At 41.9% G+C, this 18,824-nt stretch overlaps 3 protein-coding genes across 3 annotated transcripts; all 3 read left to right on the top strand.

Moving 5' to 3' along the window:
• Window positions 1–844: 844 nt before the first annotated feature.
• On the top strand, window positions 845–6,908 carry dnajb1a (DnaJ heat shock protein family (Hsp40) member B1a). The gene is made up of 3 exons (XM_034088593.2): window positions 845–1,639; window positions 2,528–3,114; window positions 3,216–6,908. The coding sequence occupies exons 1-3, from the start codon at window positions 1,429–1,431 to the stop codon at window positions 3,444–3,446; spliced, it is 1,029 nt and encodes a 342-aa protein (XP_033944484.1). The 5' UTR covers window positions 845–1,428; the 3' UTR covers window positions 3,447–6,908.
• Window positions 6,909–8,140: 1,232 nt separating this feature from the next.
• Window positions 8,141–13,578, top strand: gipc1 (GIPC PDZ domain containing family, member 1). Its single transcript, XM_034088577.2, has 7 exons — window positions 8,141–8,387; window positions 9,103–9,654; window positions 9,759–9,944; window positions 10,137–10,317; window positions 10,887–10,999; window positions 11,112–11,193; window positions 11,288–13,578. Exons 2-7 carry the CDS (start codon window positions 9,169–9,171, stop codon window positions 11,437–11,439), a joined length of 1,200 nt encoding a protein of 399 aa, XP_033944468.1. The 5' UTR covers window positions 8,141–8,387; window positions 9,103–9,168; the 3' UTR covers window positions 11,440–13,578.
• A 275-nt stretch (window positions 13,579–13,853) lies between these two features.
• Window positions 13,854–18,798, top strand: LOC117450668 (E3 ubiquitin-protein ligase TRIM35-like). The gene is made up of 6 exons (XM_034088563.2): window positions 13,854–14,416; window positions 14,583–14,678; window positions 17,028–17,258; window positions 17,330–17,352; window positions 17,445–17,566; window positions 18,224–18,798. Exons 1-6 carry the CDS (start codon window positions 13,883–13,885, stop codon window positions 18,781–18,783), a joined length of 1,566 nt encoding a protein of 521 aa, XP_033944454.1. The 5' UTR covers window positions 13,854–13,882; the 3' UTR covers window positions 18,784–18,798.
• Window positions 18,799–18,824: the final 26 nt, after the last annotated feature.

Here is an 18,824-nt window from a genome sequence, read left to right as displayed (position 1 = left end):
ACGTAAAAGATATTTACTTTGTTGAGATTTATATTTGTTTGAATTGTGTCAGAAAGCTTCAGATTGTACACATTATGCACGTTTAGGATATCTGTAGTTGTGAATACAGAGAAGATAAATGATGCTAACCTGCCCTCCCCTTCCAGCCTGCGTACATTTCCTGAGTCAGGAAACAGGCTGTGAAAATCATTTCAGACCCTTGACACTCAGGACATGACTTATTTTAACTAGCCCCCTCTGGTGGGTGCTACAAAGCATTTTACAAAAAGTGCATCCAGTGGACAACCATGGGCAGTTACTTTCCACAAACAAAGTTAATTTAGCCACGCCGGTCTCAGAAAGATCACTGTGCAATAACCCTGCAACACTAAACCGCCTCACTGAAGTAACACATTATTTATACATTACATACTGACAGTGCAATCCCTTTAGTAAGCAGATTGCATGATCTGTATTCCCATCAACAGAGTTTACTCATGAACTACCTATAACTATTAATTAAAACATTAGCCCCACAATATTTATTTCAACATCATTTGAACAGCCATCCACTTCTTGAACAAAACCAAACATACAACTATCCTGTGTGTGCAATTCACAATATATGACAGTACACACTGTTTGTTGTATGTGTATGTTCATGCTGTATGTTTGTTTATTTGTGTTAAGCTTTGTTGATGTCTATGTTTAGCTTTGTTGATATCTATATTTGTTCAGGTGTACTTGTACTACTTGTGTACCAAGAGCCACTGGAAAAAGTGTCAAATTACTTGTTTGAGTCATTAACATACTTGCAAGAGTTGTTTGTGATAGGGCTTATAAGGATTTGTCAGAGGGAAAAGGCAGCTCGACGTTCTGACCTGCGCATGCGTACAAAATCAATATATTACTAAAAGGGCCGATGCCAGATTCAGAAAGTAATGGATATATTCTAGACCCCCCAAACAATGCCAGTATTAATCGGAAGAGTTGCTAGTGAGTGTTTTCGTGTCATTAACTTAAATGCAAAGACCAAACCTGAAACTTCTTGATCTCTGTTGTGGTTCAAGTGAAACCGGAAGTTGCTGGCAGTGAACCCTCTCGACTCGGTAGTGATGATGACACACATCATCATCAGCAGCACCAGCCTCTTCCAGAAGTTTCCTCGCACGGTTTCCACATCGGTGGGAACACATGGGTGCTGCTGTTTTAAAGGGGTGTGTTATTTAATGTTAAGTTTGTGTAGTATAAGTTGAGTGACATCGTCTCGGTGAAGAGTAGGACGCTGTCCACGAACAGTGACTAGGGAAGCTAACCTTGACAGTTAGCTAGCAGCTAGTGTCCGCAGCAGGGACAGCTGTAACCTGGCCCTCAGTCGGTAGCACTGGAGAGAAACTCAAGCGTCATGATGTTTTTTTGAAGTGAAAGAAGAAGTGACCGGTTGTTGACATGGGTAAAGATTACTATAAAGTGCTAGGAATAGCCAAAGGTGCCACCGAAGATGAGGTAAAAAAGGCATACAGAAAACAGGCCTTACGCTTTCATCCCGATAAAAACAAGTCTCCTGGAGCAGAAGACAAATTCAAGGAGATAGCTGAAGCCTATGATGTCCTCAGTGATGCCAAGAAAAAGGACGTTTATGATCGCTTTGGAGAAGAAGGTAACTGAACTCACCACACAGCTTGCAAGTGATGCTGCAGTTTATTTTATACAACTTGTGATGTTAAAACCCACATAAAAGCATGCATTTGATCTTGATCAATGTGTTATGTGTATGTGATGTGATAATGTGTTGTGATAACTGGTCATTGCTGCTTCTGGCATCTTGCTCCAGTCACCAGACTGTGTGTGTGTGTTTGTTTGTAGGCCTACAATAAGTTTGGCTGGAGAACATGCTGGAAACAACGAGTTCTTGCCTGTCAGTCTGTCAGTCTGCCACTGTAATGATAATGCTGGTTTATACATGGGTTTTTATTTCTAGCAACAAACAGTAGCTCTACTACTATTACTTTCTTGCAACTGTTTTCCCAACTGTCCAATCATTATTTTAACTTTTGTTTTTTAATTTAATAACATTTCTAAATGATTGGCCGTGCTTTTTGCAATACTTTTTGCAATACTACGGCTTCCACAGATGACATTTTGTAATGGATTTTTTTGTCAAAGCACTTAAGATATTCATTGCTATCGGGATGTTAAGAGCATTCCATGGAATATAACAAAGTGTATCTCGAGCCGGTTTCTCAAACTTACATGCCCTACCTTTAAGTTGCAAAAGTTACTTACTAATAACTTTTCTACTAGAACCTGGCTGATACTGGATTCATTTAAGCAGATTCGTATTTTTAAATATAGTTTAACAAATCCTATGACATATTCCTATCCAATCTTCGATTTCAAACATAGACACATTTGTTGTGGTTCATGTGGTTATAAGAGAATCGTGGTAACGGTGACACCGCCTCTAAATGACCTCAAACACACTCCGAAATATTGGCCATTATCTTTTTTCTAACATAACCTCTATTTCCTCTGATGTTTGGTTCAGGATTAAAGGGTACACCTGCTAGTGGAGGACACACTGGTCAAAGCTACAACTACACCTTCCATGGAGACCCTCACGCAATGTTCGCTGAGTTCTTCGGTGGCCGCAGCCCTTTCGATCATTTTTTCCCACAAAATGGGCACAATGACATGGACATCGACGACCCTTTTGGGCAGTTTGGCATGGGAAGAATGGGAGGCATGGGTGGCATGGGTGGCTTCCAAAGATCCTTTAAATCCCAACAAGGTGGCCCCCGCAGAGCGCACGAGAAGAAGAAGGACCCGCCCGTCATGCACGAGCTGAAGGTGAGCCTGGAGGAGGTCTTCTCGGGCTGCACCAAAAAGATGAAGATTTCCCGCAAGAGACTGAATCCGGACGGCTGCACCATGCGCAACGAAGACAAGATTTTAACAGTCGACATCAAGCGCGGCTGGAAGGAGGGGACGAAGATCACCTTTCCCAAAGAGGGAGACGAAACTCCCAGCAACATTCCTGCAGATGTGGTGTTTGTAGTAAAAGATAAACCCCATCCGGTGTTCAGAAGAGAAGGCTCAGATATTATCTATCCTGCAAAGATATCCCTCAGAGAAGTAAGTGAACATTGATCGTATTAAATATCAAAGGCTCAGAGATATGCACAAACATTGCTTGCTAATTAAGATGTTTATTATGATACATTGTTTTTCTCCAGGCGCTGTGTGGATGCACAGTCAACGCCCCTACACTCGATGGAAGGACCATCACTGTGTCCTCCAGAGACGTTGTCAAACCTGGGATGAAAAAGCGAATTGCTGGAGAGGGGCTCCCTCTATCCAAGTGCCCCGAGAAGAGGGGCGACATGGTCCTGGACTTTACGGTGAAATTTCCTGAAAAACTGGGCCAAAGCACACGAGATGCACTCAAGCAGATCCTTCCACCGTAACAAGTGGACATTTCCAGCAACACACTCCTCTGCTTTTTAGACCGGACAACTGAGGCTCAGGGCAGATTTGGTTCGCTCTAATGAGCGTCTAAAGACTTGGAAACTGACAGAGCAGCTTACATAAGGGTTTGTGTGTGCGTTCAGTGGAGGTTGATTAACAGGTTTACATCAAAATATATCACACATTTCAAACAAATTTGCAAAATGAAACGTGAATGAAAACAAGTTCCATCCACTCCCGTTATGCAATTATGAGAAAATGGGTTCATAGAGATAAGCAGCGGAGCAATCCGGAAACCATTTGACCTTTTCAGAAAGGGGTGCAACAGTAGGTCATTTAGAGCAGTGGTTCCCAACCTGGGGGGCGCCAAAGATCGCAGGGGGGTGCAAGGCCTCAGATGATTTGAGGCCAAATATCATCTTTAGACTTTTTTTTTTACATTTTACATTTTTTTTTTTTACATATAATTGTAAGGCAATACATGATTGTCACTAAAAGCCTTGTCTCTACATTATAATAATATATAAAAAAATATTGATGAATTAATTTTAATAAAATTGAAGTTGCTATTAAAGGCATAAAAAGCAACTTCCAACAGGAGTCATTTGGGGGGGCTCTTGGGAAAAAAGGTTGGGAACCCCTCATTTAGAGCACCAGTCAAAGCTGAAAAACAGTGTAGAAACTGGATGGAAATAACCCATTTCTGTTTGTGTCCTGTATTAACGTGAGGAGGTATTACATCTGGCCTGTGTGGAGCCATTACATTTAATCTGCCGCTCATTCTCAGCCCCTTTAGTGGATGTTGAACTTGCATGATTCATGTACGTCATCATTTATTTGCTAAATCTGTTTCCATTGCACTTTGTCAAATGTAGTTTTTATCTTCACACCATCTCTTTCAGCTGAGCCTAGCATTAAAATATTTTTTGCGGTAAATAGAGGAAGGTATATAGGATAAGTCTGTATAAAGATACTTAAAAAGTTGTCATGTCAGGTATGGTTGCAAGAAGGACACTCAGTGTTTTTAAAGTAACAGTAGCAGTTTTTTTGGAGTGTTTTTAAAGGAGCACGGAGCCCGCTGATTAACAATACCTCAGGTGCAGTGACGCATGCTTTTATGTGATTTGAACTACATTACCCAACAGGACATGAGTTCTGGTTGCCTTAAGATCGAGTCAAGGCTAAAATACATCCTGAGAGGTGAAATCATTGGATCTGACCCTCGGTATTAGCACCAAAAAGTACTTTTTGAACTGATCAGTGTTAGCCAGATGTAACTGATTAACGTTAAATAATATACATTCTTTGTCAATTTAGTGTTTTAGTTATCTACACTCTTTGTCACAGCAAACGGCAGTTTTTAGGGCCCGATCTCAGACTGACTTTAAAAACCCATACATTTTCAACCGCCTATCACGAGTTGGGCTGCGTGGGTTTAAATTCCAGCAGAGGGCCCCAAACTTCCCTTTCTAGAAACGTATAATAAAAAAATATGCACAACCTAAACATTTGTTCAACATTATAAATGTTCATTTAAGATGAAAAGAACTGATAGGCTCTTTGTGTTTGGTATCAAACGGCTATTATGAAGGAAAAAATGGATCCCTAATGTTTACTTTAACAATACCTTGTTTATCCAGCTAATTACTTATATAAAACATTTGTGGGAAGACTTTGTGCCAAATAAATGTCCATATGTAGTTAAAATATGTCTGTCTAAAGTATGTTGAGAGCATGTGTATATCTTGTAACAGTATGTGTGACTGACAAAGCTTTACTGCACTCGTTCCCTTTGAGGATGCTTAATTTACAGTATGTATTATATTTTAGTTCCCTATGTTTGACTCCTACAGCCAGTGAACACATTAGTCGTGTCCCGGCTAAATATAGCAGAGAACAAGATGTGAAAACAAACCCTCAAGGTTTAAAGGCCTGCATTAAATATATTTGTGTTTGATTATTTTATCCCGTATCTTTGAAGGATCCAGGATGTTTAGCTTCTGGAAATATGTAGTGAAATTCCCTAAACTCTGCATTATTCAGCCCTGTTCACCTGGGGGGTATACTGCGAAGCAGGATTTTCGCTTAGCCGGCTAAATTCAGGGAAAACTCCGGCTTTCCGGTCATCCGAAGCTGGTTCTCTTTTTAGCAGGCTAGATCTCCATGGTAATATATGCTAAGCAGCTAACCTGGTCGGGACCAGGTTAGGTTGCAGGCTAAGAGCTCAACTCAGTGAAAGCACCGCCTGCTGACCAATCAGAGCTCAGTGTGCGGAGTTTAAAGCGATCAAGTCATATTACAGGAGAAAGGAAATACAGAAAAACTGCCGTCGCAGGAAAGACGGCCGGCAAAAATCACCGACTGTGTGAACGTGAACATGAATAGAATATCACCTCCATCTTCAGAGCAATCTGACTATTATAACATTAGCGTTAAGAAAGCTTACTTAAATATCTGCCACAACATAAGTAACCGGATCAGAGTACATTAAGTACAGTCCGCGGCATATCACTTCATAATGTATCATATATCTCCTTATCTGAGTCAGCTGAGCCGTATCTGGCCGTGCAGCACTCACAGTGTCACATACTGTATGCAGAAGTATTATTTTAAGCAACACATAAGTTGACGAAACACTCGAGACAAATGTAATTGAAGTCAGATCGTGTTTTAGACGGGGCAGTGATATCATAAACCTGTTAATGTACGCATTCAAACACGTGTTCTGTTCCAGCTGTGTTCACCTTGCAGGTGCAGCTATGTGGCTTTTATCCTGGATAAAGTGTTTAAGTCATGGATGTTTAAAGTTTAACTTCTTCATTTTTGACTAGTATTAAAGTTCACTTTTCATTCAGGAAGTATGACGCTGCGCTGTCAGTACGCTTCTCCATGTTTGTGATTGGTCGAATGCTCCAGATACCACCCCTTTCATGTGAACGAGCACCTAACTAGATAGGACACGGCTGGCTTGAGCGATCCACTTGATAACCAGCGTCGTAGTACAGTTTAGCGACAGCGCGTATGTTTTGGATTAGGCCAACCGGCTAACTCAAACATATCCAGGTTAGGTTGAACCAGGTTCGTAGCATAGGCCCCTGGACTGTCTGATGGTGGAAGTTAGTCAATCAGTGTTGTTTATTTTCCACTTTCAGTGTTAAGGTGTTGCCTGCTCCTGTGGGAGTTGTACGTTTAACATGAATGAAGAGATGTGTAACCTCTGTTTGTTTTTTCTTTGCACACTTTTTTCTTTTTAGAGGCAAACAAAATGTGTAAGCATCATCTTGTTTTACCTCCTGTTTATGTTGTTTTTAAAATGCCTCAGGTTGGAATTCAAGATAATTTTATTTTTAATGACAAAGCTTTTATGAATTGATATTGAGATAGACATTTTCGATAGATCCTTCCTATGCTGTGATGATTTGCATTTCCACATTAAAAAAACTGGCAAGTATCTAATCAATTATGGCCTACGTGTTGTAGTTATTGAGACTGTTTTTGCATCTTTTAGCTGAAAGGTGAGATTTGAAGCTATTAAGCTCCAAATGTGTTTTAGTCAATATTGTCTTGTGGAAAAACCGGATTTCATTAAAAAAACAGACTCCGCTTGCACCATTTTTCAGCCATTTACTGTAGAGTAAACTCAACATCTTCTATTGTTTAATATTTTCATAAAAACCCATCTGATAACATTATTCTTGTGTTTCACAAAGATAACTCGCAGCAAAACCCACATTAAAATTTGAGCTTCATAAGCTACATTGGAGTTTGACTAAAGCAGTCATGTACCACTGCCCTCTGGTGTTCAAGATGTAAAACTACACTGACTCTTTTTACATGTATACAACCACATAATATGGCAAGTTGTGCATCATGAGGAGAATGGCCTTAACAAAAAATGGAGCTCGCATAATTGAATTTTAACCCAAACAAGACTCTGTTCTCTAGTGGCAAAACACTTAGCTTGTAATCAACACAAACACGTGTGAGAAAATATTGCTCAAAAGGAAGAAAGAAATATGAGAAATCTGTTGTTTATATTTCTTTATTACAGAATACCATAAACAGCTTTTGTGATACTGTGTCTTCAGAGGTGGGAAGTTACTAAGTACATTTACTCAAGTACACTTAAGTACAATGTTGAGTATTTCCATGTTATGCTACTGTGTGCTTCTACTCCACTACAATTCAGACGTATATCGTGTACTTTTACTCCACTACATTTATTTTGTACATTTAGTTACTTTGGATTAATTATGTAAAATATAAACACAAATTAAAAATGACCTAAATTACACCTGGAGCAACATTCACAAGCTACCCTGCAGTATACAAAGTCATTCAAACTAGCTGCACCTTTAACAGCTTTGATAACACATTAATGCATCAACAATAATAAGCAAAACATATGATATTGGGAAATTGACCAATTTGCATAATGTGTACTTTTGGTACTATAAGTATATTTTGATGCTAATACTTTTGTACTTTTACTTGATTAACCTTTTGAGTGCAGGACTTCTACTTGTAACAAAGTATTCCTACACTCTAGTACTTTTACTTTTACTCAAGTACAAGATCTGAGTACCCTTCCCACCTCTGTGTATCTTGCTTATTTCTTGATCTTGACAACTTGTATTCACGTTATAAGAACAATTCCTTTACTCGGAAACGGGGATTTACGAGTGAACCTGAATGCGGCATTGTTCCACCCCTGCTGGTCTGGCAGAAGCTACAATCCTCAGCAGCAGCATACCGACACTCAGACACCACACCGGGATACCTCCATAAAACCTGCCCAGGCCGAGTCCACCTGTCAGTAGCGGAGCAGCAGAACACATTGGACTTCCTTTGCAAGAGGAAATTATTTCTGACATCTCGCCCTAACCCCGTTAGCAGGCTAAGCTAGCAGGAAGAGCTAACGACAGTTGGCTAAAACTCCGGTAAGAACCACCATGTTTACTCCCTTATGTTCACACTTAGCGACCACAGTGTAGCTAGCTAACAGTCCCCAGCTGTGCGAACAATTTAAGAAAATACCTCGCTTCTAAATTTGAAATGATCTGTCACTGATTTGATTAGCTTCCGTTTGTAGGAGCTACATGCTAAGTGGCTAGCTAATTGAGAGTTGTCAGTGTTTGTGTTGCTAGAAGATGAGTGGGAAATGTGCCTAACAGCTAAGAGCTCTGTGTGATGTTCTGACTGTCCAAGCTGAGGAAACGTTTTAATCTTTATAAAGAGCTAATGAGTGCTAATACAAACCTACTTGATAAACTATGACAATGAGATGTAATGACACAGCGAGTTTGAATGAAATTGATGGGAAAACCCAGATGTAACTGCTTTGGTAAATGTATGAAAGTGAAGGGTTGCTGTCCCTAATATTGCATATTGGTGCACTAAAATACCACTTCTAAAACATGCACAGCTCACACATATTGCAAGCATGTTTAAGGTATTCTGTATAGTATAGCATAGTATTCAAATGATTGTTCCTATATTCTAGTATTCTATGTGTCTTGGTTTTTGTGATGTTTTTTTTTCTTTCTAATTTCCCTTTCTGCAACCGTTTTTATATATATATATATATATATATATACATATGCACCAATAGTGAAACTTACTAATAATTCAACCTGATTCTGTATCTCTTTGCAGCTGAAGCCCCCCCCCCCCCACAGCAGGGTGTTGGACATGACAGGCCAGGCTATGTAAGCTGCTCTGATGTTTGGACTTGAACCTTCATTCAGAGCCTGGTTGAGACAGCTTTACAGCTTGTCTGGAGGACCACACTATAACTCTGACGTAAATCACCCTACGGACCTGCAGCTGGTTTGGCTGTTGGTCTGGATTGTAGCAGAACTCTCCAGAGCAGCGCCTCCCCTCTCCCCCACCTGCTCTCCCTGTATCACTACGATGCCTCTGGGTCTGGGAAGAAGGAAGAAGGCGTCCCCGTTAGTCGAGAACGAGGAAGGGGAGCCTATCCGCGCAGGTCTCCATGTGCCGGGCATGGAAGATGGAGGTGTGTTGGGGTTGGGAGAAGGGGCCACCTCTGAAGGTCTGCCCCCCCCACACAGCAGCATGCGACCTCGCCTCATTTTCCACACTCAGCTCGCTCATGGCAGCCCCACCGGCCGTATAGAGGGCTTCAGTAATGTGCGGGAGCTCTATGCCAAAATTGGTGAGGCCTTTGGGATACCGCCTGCTGAGGTGAGTCCTTCTGCTGATGTGTTGGGAGTATGGATATACAGGTTTGCTTAATTTGACCAAAAAGACATAATCTAATCTGACTCGTCTGTTGTGTTCCTCCACAGGTTATGTTTTGCACACTGAACACTCACAAGGTGGACATGGATAAACTGTTGGGAGGGCAGATTGGGCTAGAGGACTTTATTTTTGCCCACATTAAAGGACAGCGAAAGGAAATCGAGGTGTACAAAGGAGAGGATGCACTGGGGTTGACGATCACCGATAATGGAGCTGGCTACGCTTTCATCAAGGTGAGAAATGTTCAAATAGCCGAGAACATTGATTTGATTTCATTCAAAGATCCACAGGGGAAGGCATGAACCTGGACTATGTTAGGGAATGTTTTCTGCACAGAATATTGAATAGATTACACAAGACGGGGAGATAGTGCTGGACAGTGTATTGGATTTTTTATTCAAACTTTTATATATATCTTTTTTTAGAGAATCCGCGAGGGGAGCGTCATCCACCAGATACAGGTCATCAACGTGGGCGATATGATAGAGTCGATCAATGGCCATCGCCTGATTGGATGTCGACACTATGAGGTGGCCAAGATGCTGAAGGAGCTGCCCAAAGGGAAGGAGTTCACCATCAAGCTCACAGAGCCGCTCAAGGCCTTCGGTGGGTGGCTAACAAGCTCAGCACACTATGGGCCTTTCTTCAGGGCGTAGACTCCACGTAACAGAGGCAGCAAAAACGGTGATAAATACACTGATTGAGAAAACTCCAAAATAATATTGGCATTACTCGCATGTTTTTATTGGAAAATGTGCATTTAAAATAAGGCCTAATTAATATTATCCAAATGAAATATCCTTTGATATGGACATTATGAGATTAACAATATTCATATTATAAGAATTATATATTTAGTCACCATACAATATTTGATAATAAAACAATTATTAAATGTATTAATTAAGTTATTGCATAGATTGCTTGACGTAGGGGCCCTTAATGCATATATAAAACAAAGTGATGCCTCTTGGGTCCATTTGCAAATAATCCTAAATGACTTGCGCTATATTTTTGGACTTACAGCTCCACTAACAATCGGCAATGTTCAGTGAGAGCAACAAGAGATTACGTTTTTAAAAAAGTATTAATTAATGGGGTGAGTAATGTGACGAGGCATGATGTTAAGCTCTGTACAAAGTGTTTAAGGGTCTCTTATGAATCATTATTCATAGATATGATCGGGCAGCGGTCTGGAGGGTCCAGGTCGGGATCCGGGGTTCAGCTGGGGACCGGCAGAGGAACCTTGCGGCTGCGATCTAAAGGTCCTGCTACTGTTGAGGAGCTGGTGAGGGTTTTAACTATAACTAGCTATCGACTGACACCAGCTCTCTGTGATGGTCAGAAAACAGAATCCTGTTGCCTTGCCTGAGTCTCTGCTGTGTTTGTTTTCACCTCAGCCCAATGCATTCGAGGAAAAGGCCATTGAGAAGGTGGATGACCTGCTGGAGAGCTACATGGGCATCAGAGACAGCGAGCTGGGTGCGTGTGTGTTGTTGTCTCTACAGGTGTCGGCATGAGTTTATGTCACTTGTGTGTGTGTTCACTAACTGTTGTCCTCTCTCCGTCTCCTCAGCGGCGACCATGGTGGAGCTAGGAAAAGACAAGAAGAACCCTGATGAGTTTGCTGAGGCTCTAGACGAAACCCTCGGGGACTTTGCATTCCCAGACGAATTTGTTTTTGACGTCTGGGGGGCCATCGGCGATGCTAAGGTTGGGAGAGTGTAACCTCCGGAGCAGAACAACCTTTGTGTGTGTGACACCCACAACATTCAGCACTACCAGGAAACACAACACTACCGTCATGAGTTTGTTTTTATTCCAGTGTATACTATTTTTAATTTAGAGTGCACTCTTTTGGGACTCTGCCTAGACAAAGAGGATAATGGCAGTCAATGGGAGAAGAAGGAGGACTGCAATGACTTCCCAAGTGCTTTTATTTGTCTTCCGGCTTTTTCCAGACACAAGCACGATGAGCTTTCCCTTTGAGCGCATCACATGAACCTGCATGTTGTTGTTGTAGTCGCTGTCAGTGGAACAAGTACAGCACACGTCTCTAATATGGGAGCAATTAAAGACAACTAAGTAGATATTTGATACTTTAACAATTAGATTTTTGTTCACACTTTGCACTGTGTTGCACCGCGCTGAAAACCAACAACAGACGTGAATAGAGATTGCACTGTACAAGGAGTCCTAAGTTACAGTGTCCTCAACCACTCGCTGTTACTGTTGAGGGTCAGTTTTAAAAGCATGTTTTATTTTTATCTTCATAATGAATTCTGCTGGTTTTGTCTGTTTTTTTTCTCGCAAAAAAGGTCATAGTGAGTAGCCGACTAAAAGACCAGTGGTGTTCGTTCACCTTTAACACACTCCATGCTGTAATGACGCTAACTGTAGCAAACTACATTTTTATTTTAATACGTTTGACAGTGTTACAGAAAATCAGTGTAACAACCTTTTTTATGAAGGTGAGAAGGTTCAAGGTTTGTTCTTGTGTCTACTTATTTCTTTTATAGCTAGTGTTTTTATATAAAGTGATGTCTATTTTAAAACAGGGTTTGTAATGAATGAACAATTTGATCTTGTGACGCAACTAGCTCATTCTGAAGCATTACAGAAGGCAGTATTAACAACGTGTGAAATTGAGTAGTTGTTTAAAAAATAGAATTTGGTAAAGGTACAACTCACCCATGAATCAAAATACATTTTTCTTAACATCTTTCCTTAAGCAATATTTATCCATCTAGATTATTTGTGTGTGATTTGCCCAGTGTTTTAAGTATCAGAAAATTCTTTATTGTGCTGAAAGCCCCAAATAATACATTTGGAAAAACTCACGAGCGATGGCTCTTTCCCGAAATATGACCTATCTATTTGAGGAAAATCTACAGACCTAGTTGGGAGTAGTTTCATCTGGGGACTTTTTTTGTTTTGTTGCAGAACTACACCAATATTTCCAAACACTGGGCATCTAGCACTTTTACATTCTGGATTGATAAATAGCGCGACAGTTAAGAGGGTAAATGTATATTTTTCATTGTGAGGTGACCTGACCCTTTTAAGAAAGAAAAGGCCTTAATTTCTTCTAATCTCGTGCAAGCTTTTGTTAGAAGTATCTATTCTGGTGCTGAAAAATGAAGTATCCCCTCATTGGAGCAGAATCATTCAAAAACTATTTCACCATGTAGTGACTACTGTGGTTTATATATGAAAACAACAGGCAATGCAGCACCAACTACTCAGCGTAGGTAAACATGTCTTTCATTTTTTGTTGGTGTTAACTTTTTCAGTATTCCCAAATGTATGAAACAATTTTGTCATTTTTGTTCCACTCTTCAGAGTTAATGAATATCTAAATGTAATGAAACTGTTGCTAGAACACTGAAACACTGACACATTATTTTTGTTGGCTTTGTATAACACTGTTGTCAATGTTTAATTATAATGCAATAATAACATCGACATGGCGGTTTTCCTTCTTTTTGGTCTTTCCTAAGTACTGCTGCTTTATGCTGTCACAAAATAATGCTGTGTGTAAATGTTTTCACAACAGTCACAGAAACCTCCCCTCTTTGTTTGCACCGCTTCACTCCTTTCCTCCTGAAATATATATGAAATGTAACTATGAATCTCTTTAGGTGTCAGCAGGCCATCAGAGGCAATGTAATAAAATACACCTAAGTAAACCTGATAGGGCGGGTTCAACTCTAGGCCTCCGTCCCAGTTCAACACGAAATAACCTTTGCAGTAGATTATAAATATTGCAAGAAAGTTTATACTGCTATTTCCAGTTCCCATTACCCTGAAATCCCTGCTGCCCCACTGGTATACCTTGTGTCTTTTATTCCCTTTTTCATGGATAAATAGAGCACTTTCAGCAGCATTCACGTTTTCATTCTAAGAAGAAAAACATGCCTTTTTGACTCAGCTGGAGACAGCCCAGTTATATAAAGCTCTGTTGTGGCTGGCAGCTGATTGGTCGGGACATGTCCTTTATTTATAATTGCAGAAAACCTGTTATTCGAGTCCCTGTTGATCTATAACCCTGGTTGTTCATAAACAGTGTCCAGATTACTCAGTGGACTCCCTGCAGAGAGGAGCACTTATTTTTCTCCACAGTGCAGTCTCTACCCCCCCCCCCCCCCCCCCATACCACCAGGAACCAGCCATGGCGATGCGCCCACGTGCTTCCTCTCAGCCTGGAAAGCTTTCCTTCTTCCACAGTCCCAAGGCAGCTTCAGCCCTTCGACCGCGGGCCATGTCCTCGCGCTCGGGCTCCATGCTGGAAGAGGAGCTGTCCTGTCCTGTCTGCTTCGACATCTTCAGGGACCCCGTGGTCCTCAAGTGCAGCCACAGCTTCTGCCGAGACTGTCTGCAGCAGTTCTGGAACAAAAAGAAAGCCAGACGAGAGTGTCCCGTCTGCAGGAGGAAGTGCTCCCTGACGGAGCCCACGGTCAGCCTGGCCCTGAAGAACGTGGCCGACACATTCCTGAGGGAGCAGGAGCGCAGGGCAGCTGGGACAGGACGAGGGCCCGGGGGGACAGGGGAGCAGGAAGTGGAGGAGACGTGTATCACACACGGGGAAGTTCTCAAGCTCTTCTGTCTGGATGACTTTGAAGCACTCTGCTGTGTGTGTCACACCTCCAAAAAGCACCAGGGGCACAGAGTGTGTCCTCTGGAAGAGGGAGCGCAGGACCTCAAGGTAATGTGTTATGTTGTAGTTTGTTATGGGTTAAAGTATTGTGATCTGCCGCTTCATATTTCCAAAAATGGACCTCCCTTCTATGCTTTAGTCTGTGTAGACCAAATGGGATGGAACACCAAATGTCTTCTGAAACTTTGACCCTTTCTGTCCCCTCACCCTTAAGGCAGAGCTAAAGAAAGATCTGATTCCTCTGAAGAAAAACCTGCGCTGCCTGTATGAAGCCAAGCAGGAGTGTGATGACACAACTGTGCACATCAAGGTATCAATAAACAAAGAGATCCAGGAAAAAAGGAGAGGACCAGCATGACCGCTGATGTGACTGTAACTGGAGTTGAGGCGCGCACTGTTAGTGTGTAAACATGTCAGCCTGGGTGTTAGAAAGCCGCCTGGTTTGTTTCAGGGTGCTCGTTCTCAGATTGCATCTTATATGTTTTATAGGCAGAGCCAAGGGTGTAACTTTGGTTTGAGAAGTGGGGGGGACACAAAGCAGGGGGTCCTCCGCAATGAAAACATTTCTCAATTGAATTGCATTTCCTGCCTTTCTACAAATATATTAGGGACTAATATGTTTGCTGTTGTTAACAAATCCAAGAAAAATGTGTAGTGTATATAATGAGTGCGCAAACGTATCTAGTATCCTATCCATGTGAACCTGTTTTATTTGTGATGACCTCACATCCTCTAGGGGGGTCTGGGGGCATGCACCCATGAAGATTTTTTTTTTTTAAATTGAAGTTGAATGCATCAATCTGGTGCACTTTGAGGGCAACATTAGGAGATTTATGGATACAGCTCTCAACACATATGAAACAGAACTGTATATATTTCAATAATCAAAACACCATTAGAATATGCTCACAACCAATAACAAATCATTGATAAACTCCTCTCTCCTATCTTTATCTTACCTAGTCTGCATTCTTTCTTTTTATTTATGCATATTTGACTAATCACTCCCCTTTCAAACTGTGTTTTTTCTACTGACCTATAGTACACATTGGAAGGACTTCTTAACTTATTTTATATTACATAGATGGAAATATTTGTTTACATCGATGACCAAACCGTTTGAGACCCACTGAGATAACTTAGACTAAGGCTGCGGCCCCACGAGGACGAAAACGGCTAAACGCATAGGATTAACGCAAACGCAATCGCAAACGGCTTCCGTCCACATGCAATAATTATCCAGATAGTGTCTGCCCACACGAGACCGCTCCGTTTAGCTCCAACCGCTGGAGAAGCTGCAGTACATATGCAGGAGCCTCTACGTGACGCTGTTAACTTCCTCCACAAAAGCAGCGAAGAAGCATGGTTGTCATGGTTGCCCTTCTGTTTATTCTCTGCGGTGGGGGCCGAGGGAACCGGGCAGAGTTTTTCGCCAGTCAGCGTGTATTAAAGTTGAAATCTTCCGGACAAAATGATAAAAGTGCCGGTCAAAGGTCTTCTTTGTTATTTATTGAGCTTTAAAACAAATGAATAACGACTCTATATAATATAATGATAAAATACACGGAGCCTCTCTTTTTCCTCCCTCTCTTCGGACAGCGCCAGTGGCCACTGGGCGGTGGTGGCGAAGTCGATAGGGACTTGGCTTGGGAACTGGAAGGTCACCAGTTCAAGTCCCCGAAAGACCAAGTGCTACCGAGGTGTCCCTGAGCAAGGCACCGTTCCCCACATTGCTCCCCGGGCGCCGTTCAAAATGGCAGCACACTGCTCCTAACACTAGGATGGGTCAAATGCAGAGAAATAATTTCCCCATGAGGGATTAATAAAAGTTCATCTTAATCTTAATCTTAATCAGTGTCTGTCTCATGCAGCAGCTCATCCAGTAATCAGTGACCTGGCCGACTGTAAAAATAAACATATTTATAACTAGTTTAGGGAGTTTGAGAGGTAATTAAAATAGCTAAGGGTGATGATCTGACTCTCCCTCTCCTTATTGTTGAAACAGCTTCTAATCTCCGTTAGCTCCGAGCTAGCACCAGATGCTAACAACAACCCCTGTAACTCTCTATGTCTCTCTGTCTCTTTCTATCTCTCTCACAAGATGCACTCGTGTCACACACACACACGCTCCTCTGTGACGATGACCGCTTGCGTAAACAAATTATAATAAACATGTTTAAAAAGTGGGGGGGACACAAATGGGATTTTGAAAAGTTGGGGGGACATGTCCCCAGTGGAAATTACGCCCATGGGCAGAGCAGCCAATTAGCACTTAAAGAACATGCTTTTGAATCAGGATTGTTTGCTTTACTCTGAATTTGAGCAGCCCTATAATTGATCATATTTGAAAGGGATACTGTGAAAAAACATGGGAAATAACATTAAATCCAACAGCTATTTCACAGTGATGCTTTTTAAGATGCCAAAAACAGGAAATAAGGAAATTCTTAATATGGTGTTACGGTGTTCATATTACTTTTGTATTGGCCAGATAAACATAAAATGTACAAGACACTTACTTTTCAAGGTGTACTTTGGTGAATAAAATCTAAGTAAAGGTAAATATAATTTGGACATGTAGTTAAACAAAGGCTTACATATAAAAGATAAGTACACTCCAGCCATATCATTGTACATTCACTTTATTTCTGTGTGCTAGAACCAGACTGAGGCCACAGAAAAGCAGATGAAAGAGGAGTTTGAGCAGCTGCGGGAGTTCCTGCAGAAGGAGGAGACGGCTCGGATGGCCGCCCTGCTGAAGGAGGATGAGGAGAAGAAGGAGCTGGCGAGGAAGAAGTCAGAGAACATCACCAGAAGTATCTTCACCTTTTCTCATGCTGTCATTGCCATTGAGAACGAGATTGGTTCCAGTGATGCTCTCTTCCTTAAGGTAATACATCTTTCTCTTTCAATTCATCCCATCATACAAACAGTTTCTAATCCCATTTCTCTTGATTTCAGAATTACGCCAACACAAAGAAAAGGTCATTTTTATTATCTTCTGCATCTTCTCTGTATATCAGATTCAGCTCACTAGTTATGTATTGGATTCCTGTGTGTTTTTTTCTTCCCACAGAGCACAGATCCCACCGAATATCCCAGAAAAGGTGTGGAAGGACGCTCTTATAAATGTGGCCGAGCATGTCGGTTCCCTCAAGTACCACGTGTGGGAGAAGATGGCGGAGCTGGTTCAGTACAGTAAGCACTTATTTGACTCTCTACAGGATGTTTTGTAACATGAAAAACTGAATTTTGTTAAACAAGTCAGCACACTTCTTCAGTGGCAAGTGTTACTGAATAGTTTGACCCTGAAGAAGGCAAGTGTGGAGTGAGTATGCTCTGCCATTTTTATTAAAAGGTAGATTCACCATGTTTTGTGTATTATGTGTATATGTTTTGTTGACCTTTTGTCTAACCAGTCAATTGAAGCAATAAACTCCTCCGTGCATCCCCAGAAAGCCTCCTGTTTCCGTTGTCATGCTGGCATTGCCTTCGTGTCCCAAAATGCATTGCGTGTGAGCTTCTGACGCCTGAAGGGTACCTGCTGGTCATATCCTCCTGAAATCCAAGCTGAAACAGCCTGTCGTTCTTCCTTTCATCAAAATAGGTCACTGTCACATCAAAGGATGCAGGGAGAACAAGAGATTTTGCAGCTTTCTCTGTCAATATAGCACTCACAGAGGAATGTATTGATTCAATTGACTATGTCATCCACATAAGAGGTGGCAGTGTTTCCCTTTAACCTGGTAGGCTTGTCTGTTAAAGTTCTGGAAAATGTTGTTTTTAAGCAAAGCAGTGTGCCTTGAAATTTGGGAGGAATTAATCAAATTTTTTTCTAACTCACATTTTTTTCAGCGCCCATCACCCTGGACCCCAACACCGCCTACCCCTGGTTGTCCCTCTCCTCAGACCTGACCTGCGTCACTAACAGCGGATGCCTCCAGAATGTCCCGGACAATCCTGAACGTTTCGGCCATTTTGTGTTCCTGCTGGGGTCAGAGGGCTTCACCTCGGGCCGCCACGCCTGGGAGGTGGAGGTGGGGGACAAGGCGGACTGGATGCTCGGGGTGGTCAAGGAGACCATCGACAGGAAAGGCCACATTTCAGGTTGTCCCGAAGGTGGCTTTTGGATGATTGCCCACTACGAGGGCGAGTACTCGGCCATGACGAGGCCCAGCACCCCGCTGCACCTGCAGGGGGAGCTGACCCGGGTCAGGGTGCAGTTGGACTTTGACTCCGGACAGGTGATCTTCTCCAACCCTGTGAGCATGATGCCCATCTACACCTTCAATGATTTCTTTACTGAGAAGATTTACCCCTTTTTCTGCCCTGGAGCCAACATCAATGGGAATAACCCCAACCCGCTGAAGATCTGCACCGCTAAGGTGGCTGTGTGGAACAGTGCTACATGGTGATTTTGAAAAAAATCGAACCATATTACAACACAAATTTCCCA

The sequence above is a fragment of the Pseudochaenichthys georgianus genome, chromosome 8 (assembly GCF_902827115.2).
Source record: "Pseudochaenichthys georgianus chromosome 8, fPseGeo1.2, whole genome shotgun sequence".
Taxonomy (NCBI): Eukaryota; Metazoa; Chordata; class Actinopteri; order Perciformes; family Channichthyidae; genus Pseudochaenichthys; species Pseudochaenichthys georgianus.
Note: the sequence above shows the minus strand (reverse complement) of the source record. Positions and strands in the feature narration are given on the sequence as shown.

Coding starts and splice junctions, on each gene's coding strand:
- dnajb1a (XM_034088593.2), top strand. CDS start 1,429: ATGGGTAAAGATTACTATAAAGTGCTAGGAATAGCCAAAGGTGCCACC. Junction 1,640..2,527: donor TGATCGCTTTGGAGAAGAAG/GTAACTGAACTC, acceptor TGTTTGGTTCAG/GATTAAAGGGTACACCTGCT. Junction 3,115..3,215: donor CAAAGATATCCCTCAGAGAA/GTAAGTGAACAT, acceptor GTTTTTCTCCAG/GCGCTGTGTGGATGCACAGT.
- gipc1 (XM_034088577.2), top strand. CDS start 9,169: ATGTTTGGACTTGAACCTTCATTCAGAGCCTGGTTGAGACAGCTTTAC. Junction 9,655..9,758: donor TTGGGATACCGCCTGCTGAG/GTGAGTCCTTCT, acceptor GTTCCTCCACAG/GTTATGTTTTGCACACTGAA. Junction 11,000..11,111: donor CTGCTACTGTTGAGGAGCTG/GTGAGGGTTTTA, acceptor TTTTCACCTCAG/CCCAATGCATTCGAGGAAAA.
- LOC117450668 (XM_034088563.2), top strand. CDS start 13,883: ATGGCGATGCGCCCACGTGCTTCCTCTCAGCCTGGAAAGCTTTCCTTC. Junction 14,679..17,027: donor ACACAACTGTGCACATCAAG/GTATCAATAAAC, acceptor TCTGTGTGCTAG/AACCAGACTGAGGCCACAGA. Junction 17,567..18,223: donor GGCGGAGCTGGTTCAGTACA/GTAAGCACTTAT, acceptor CATTTTTTTCAG/CGCCCATCACCCTGGACCCC.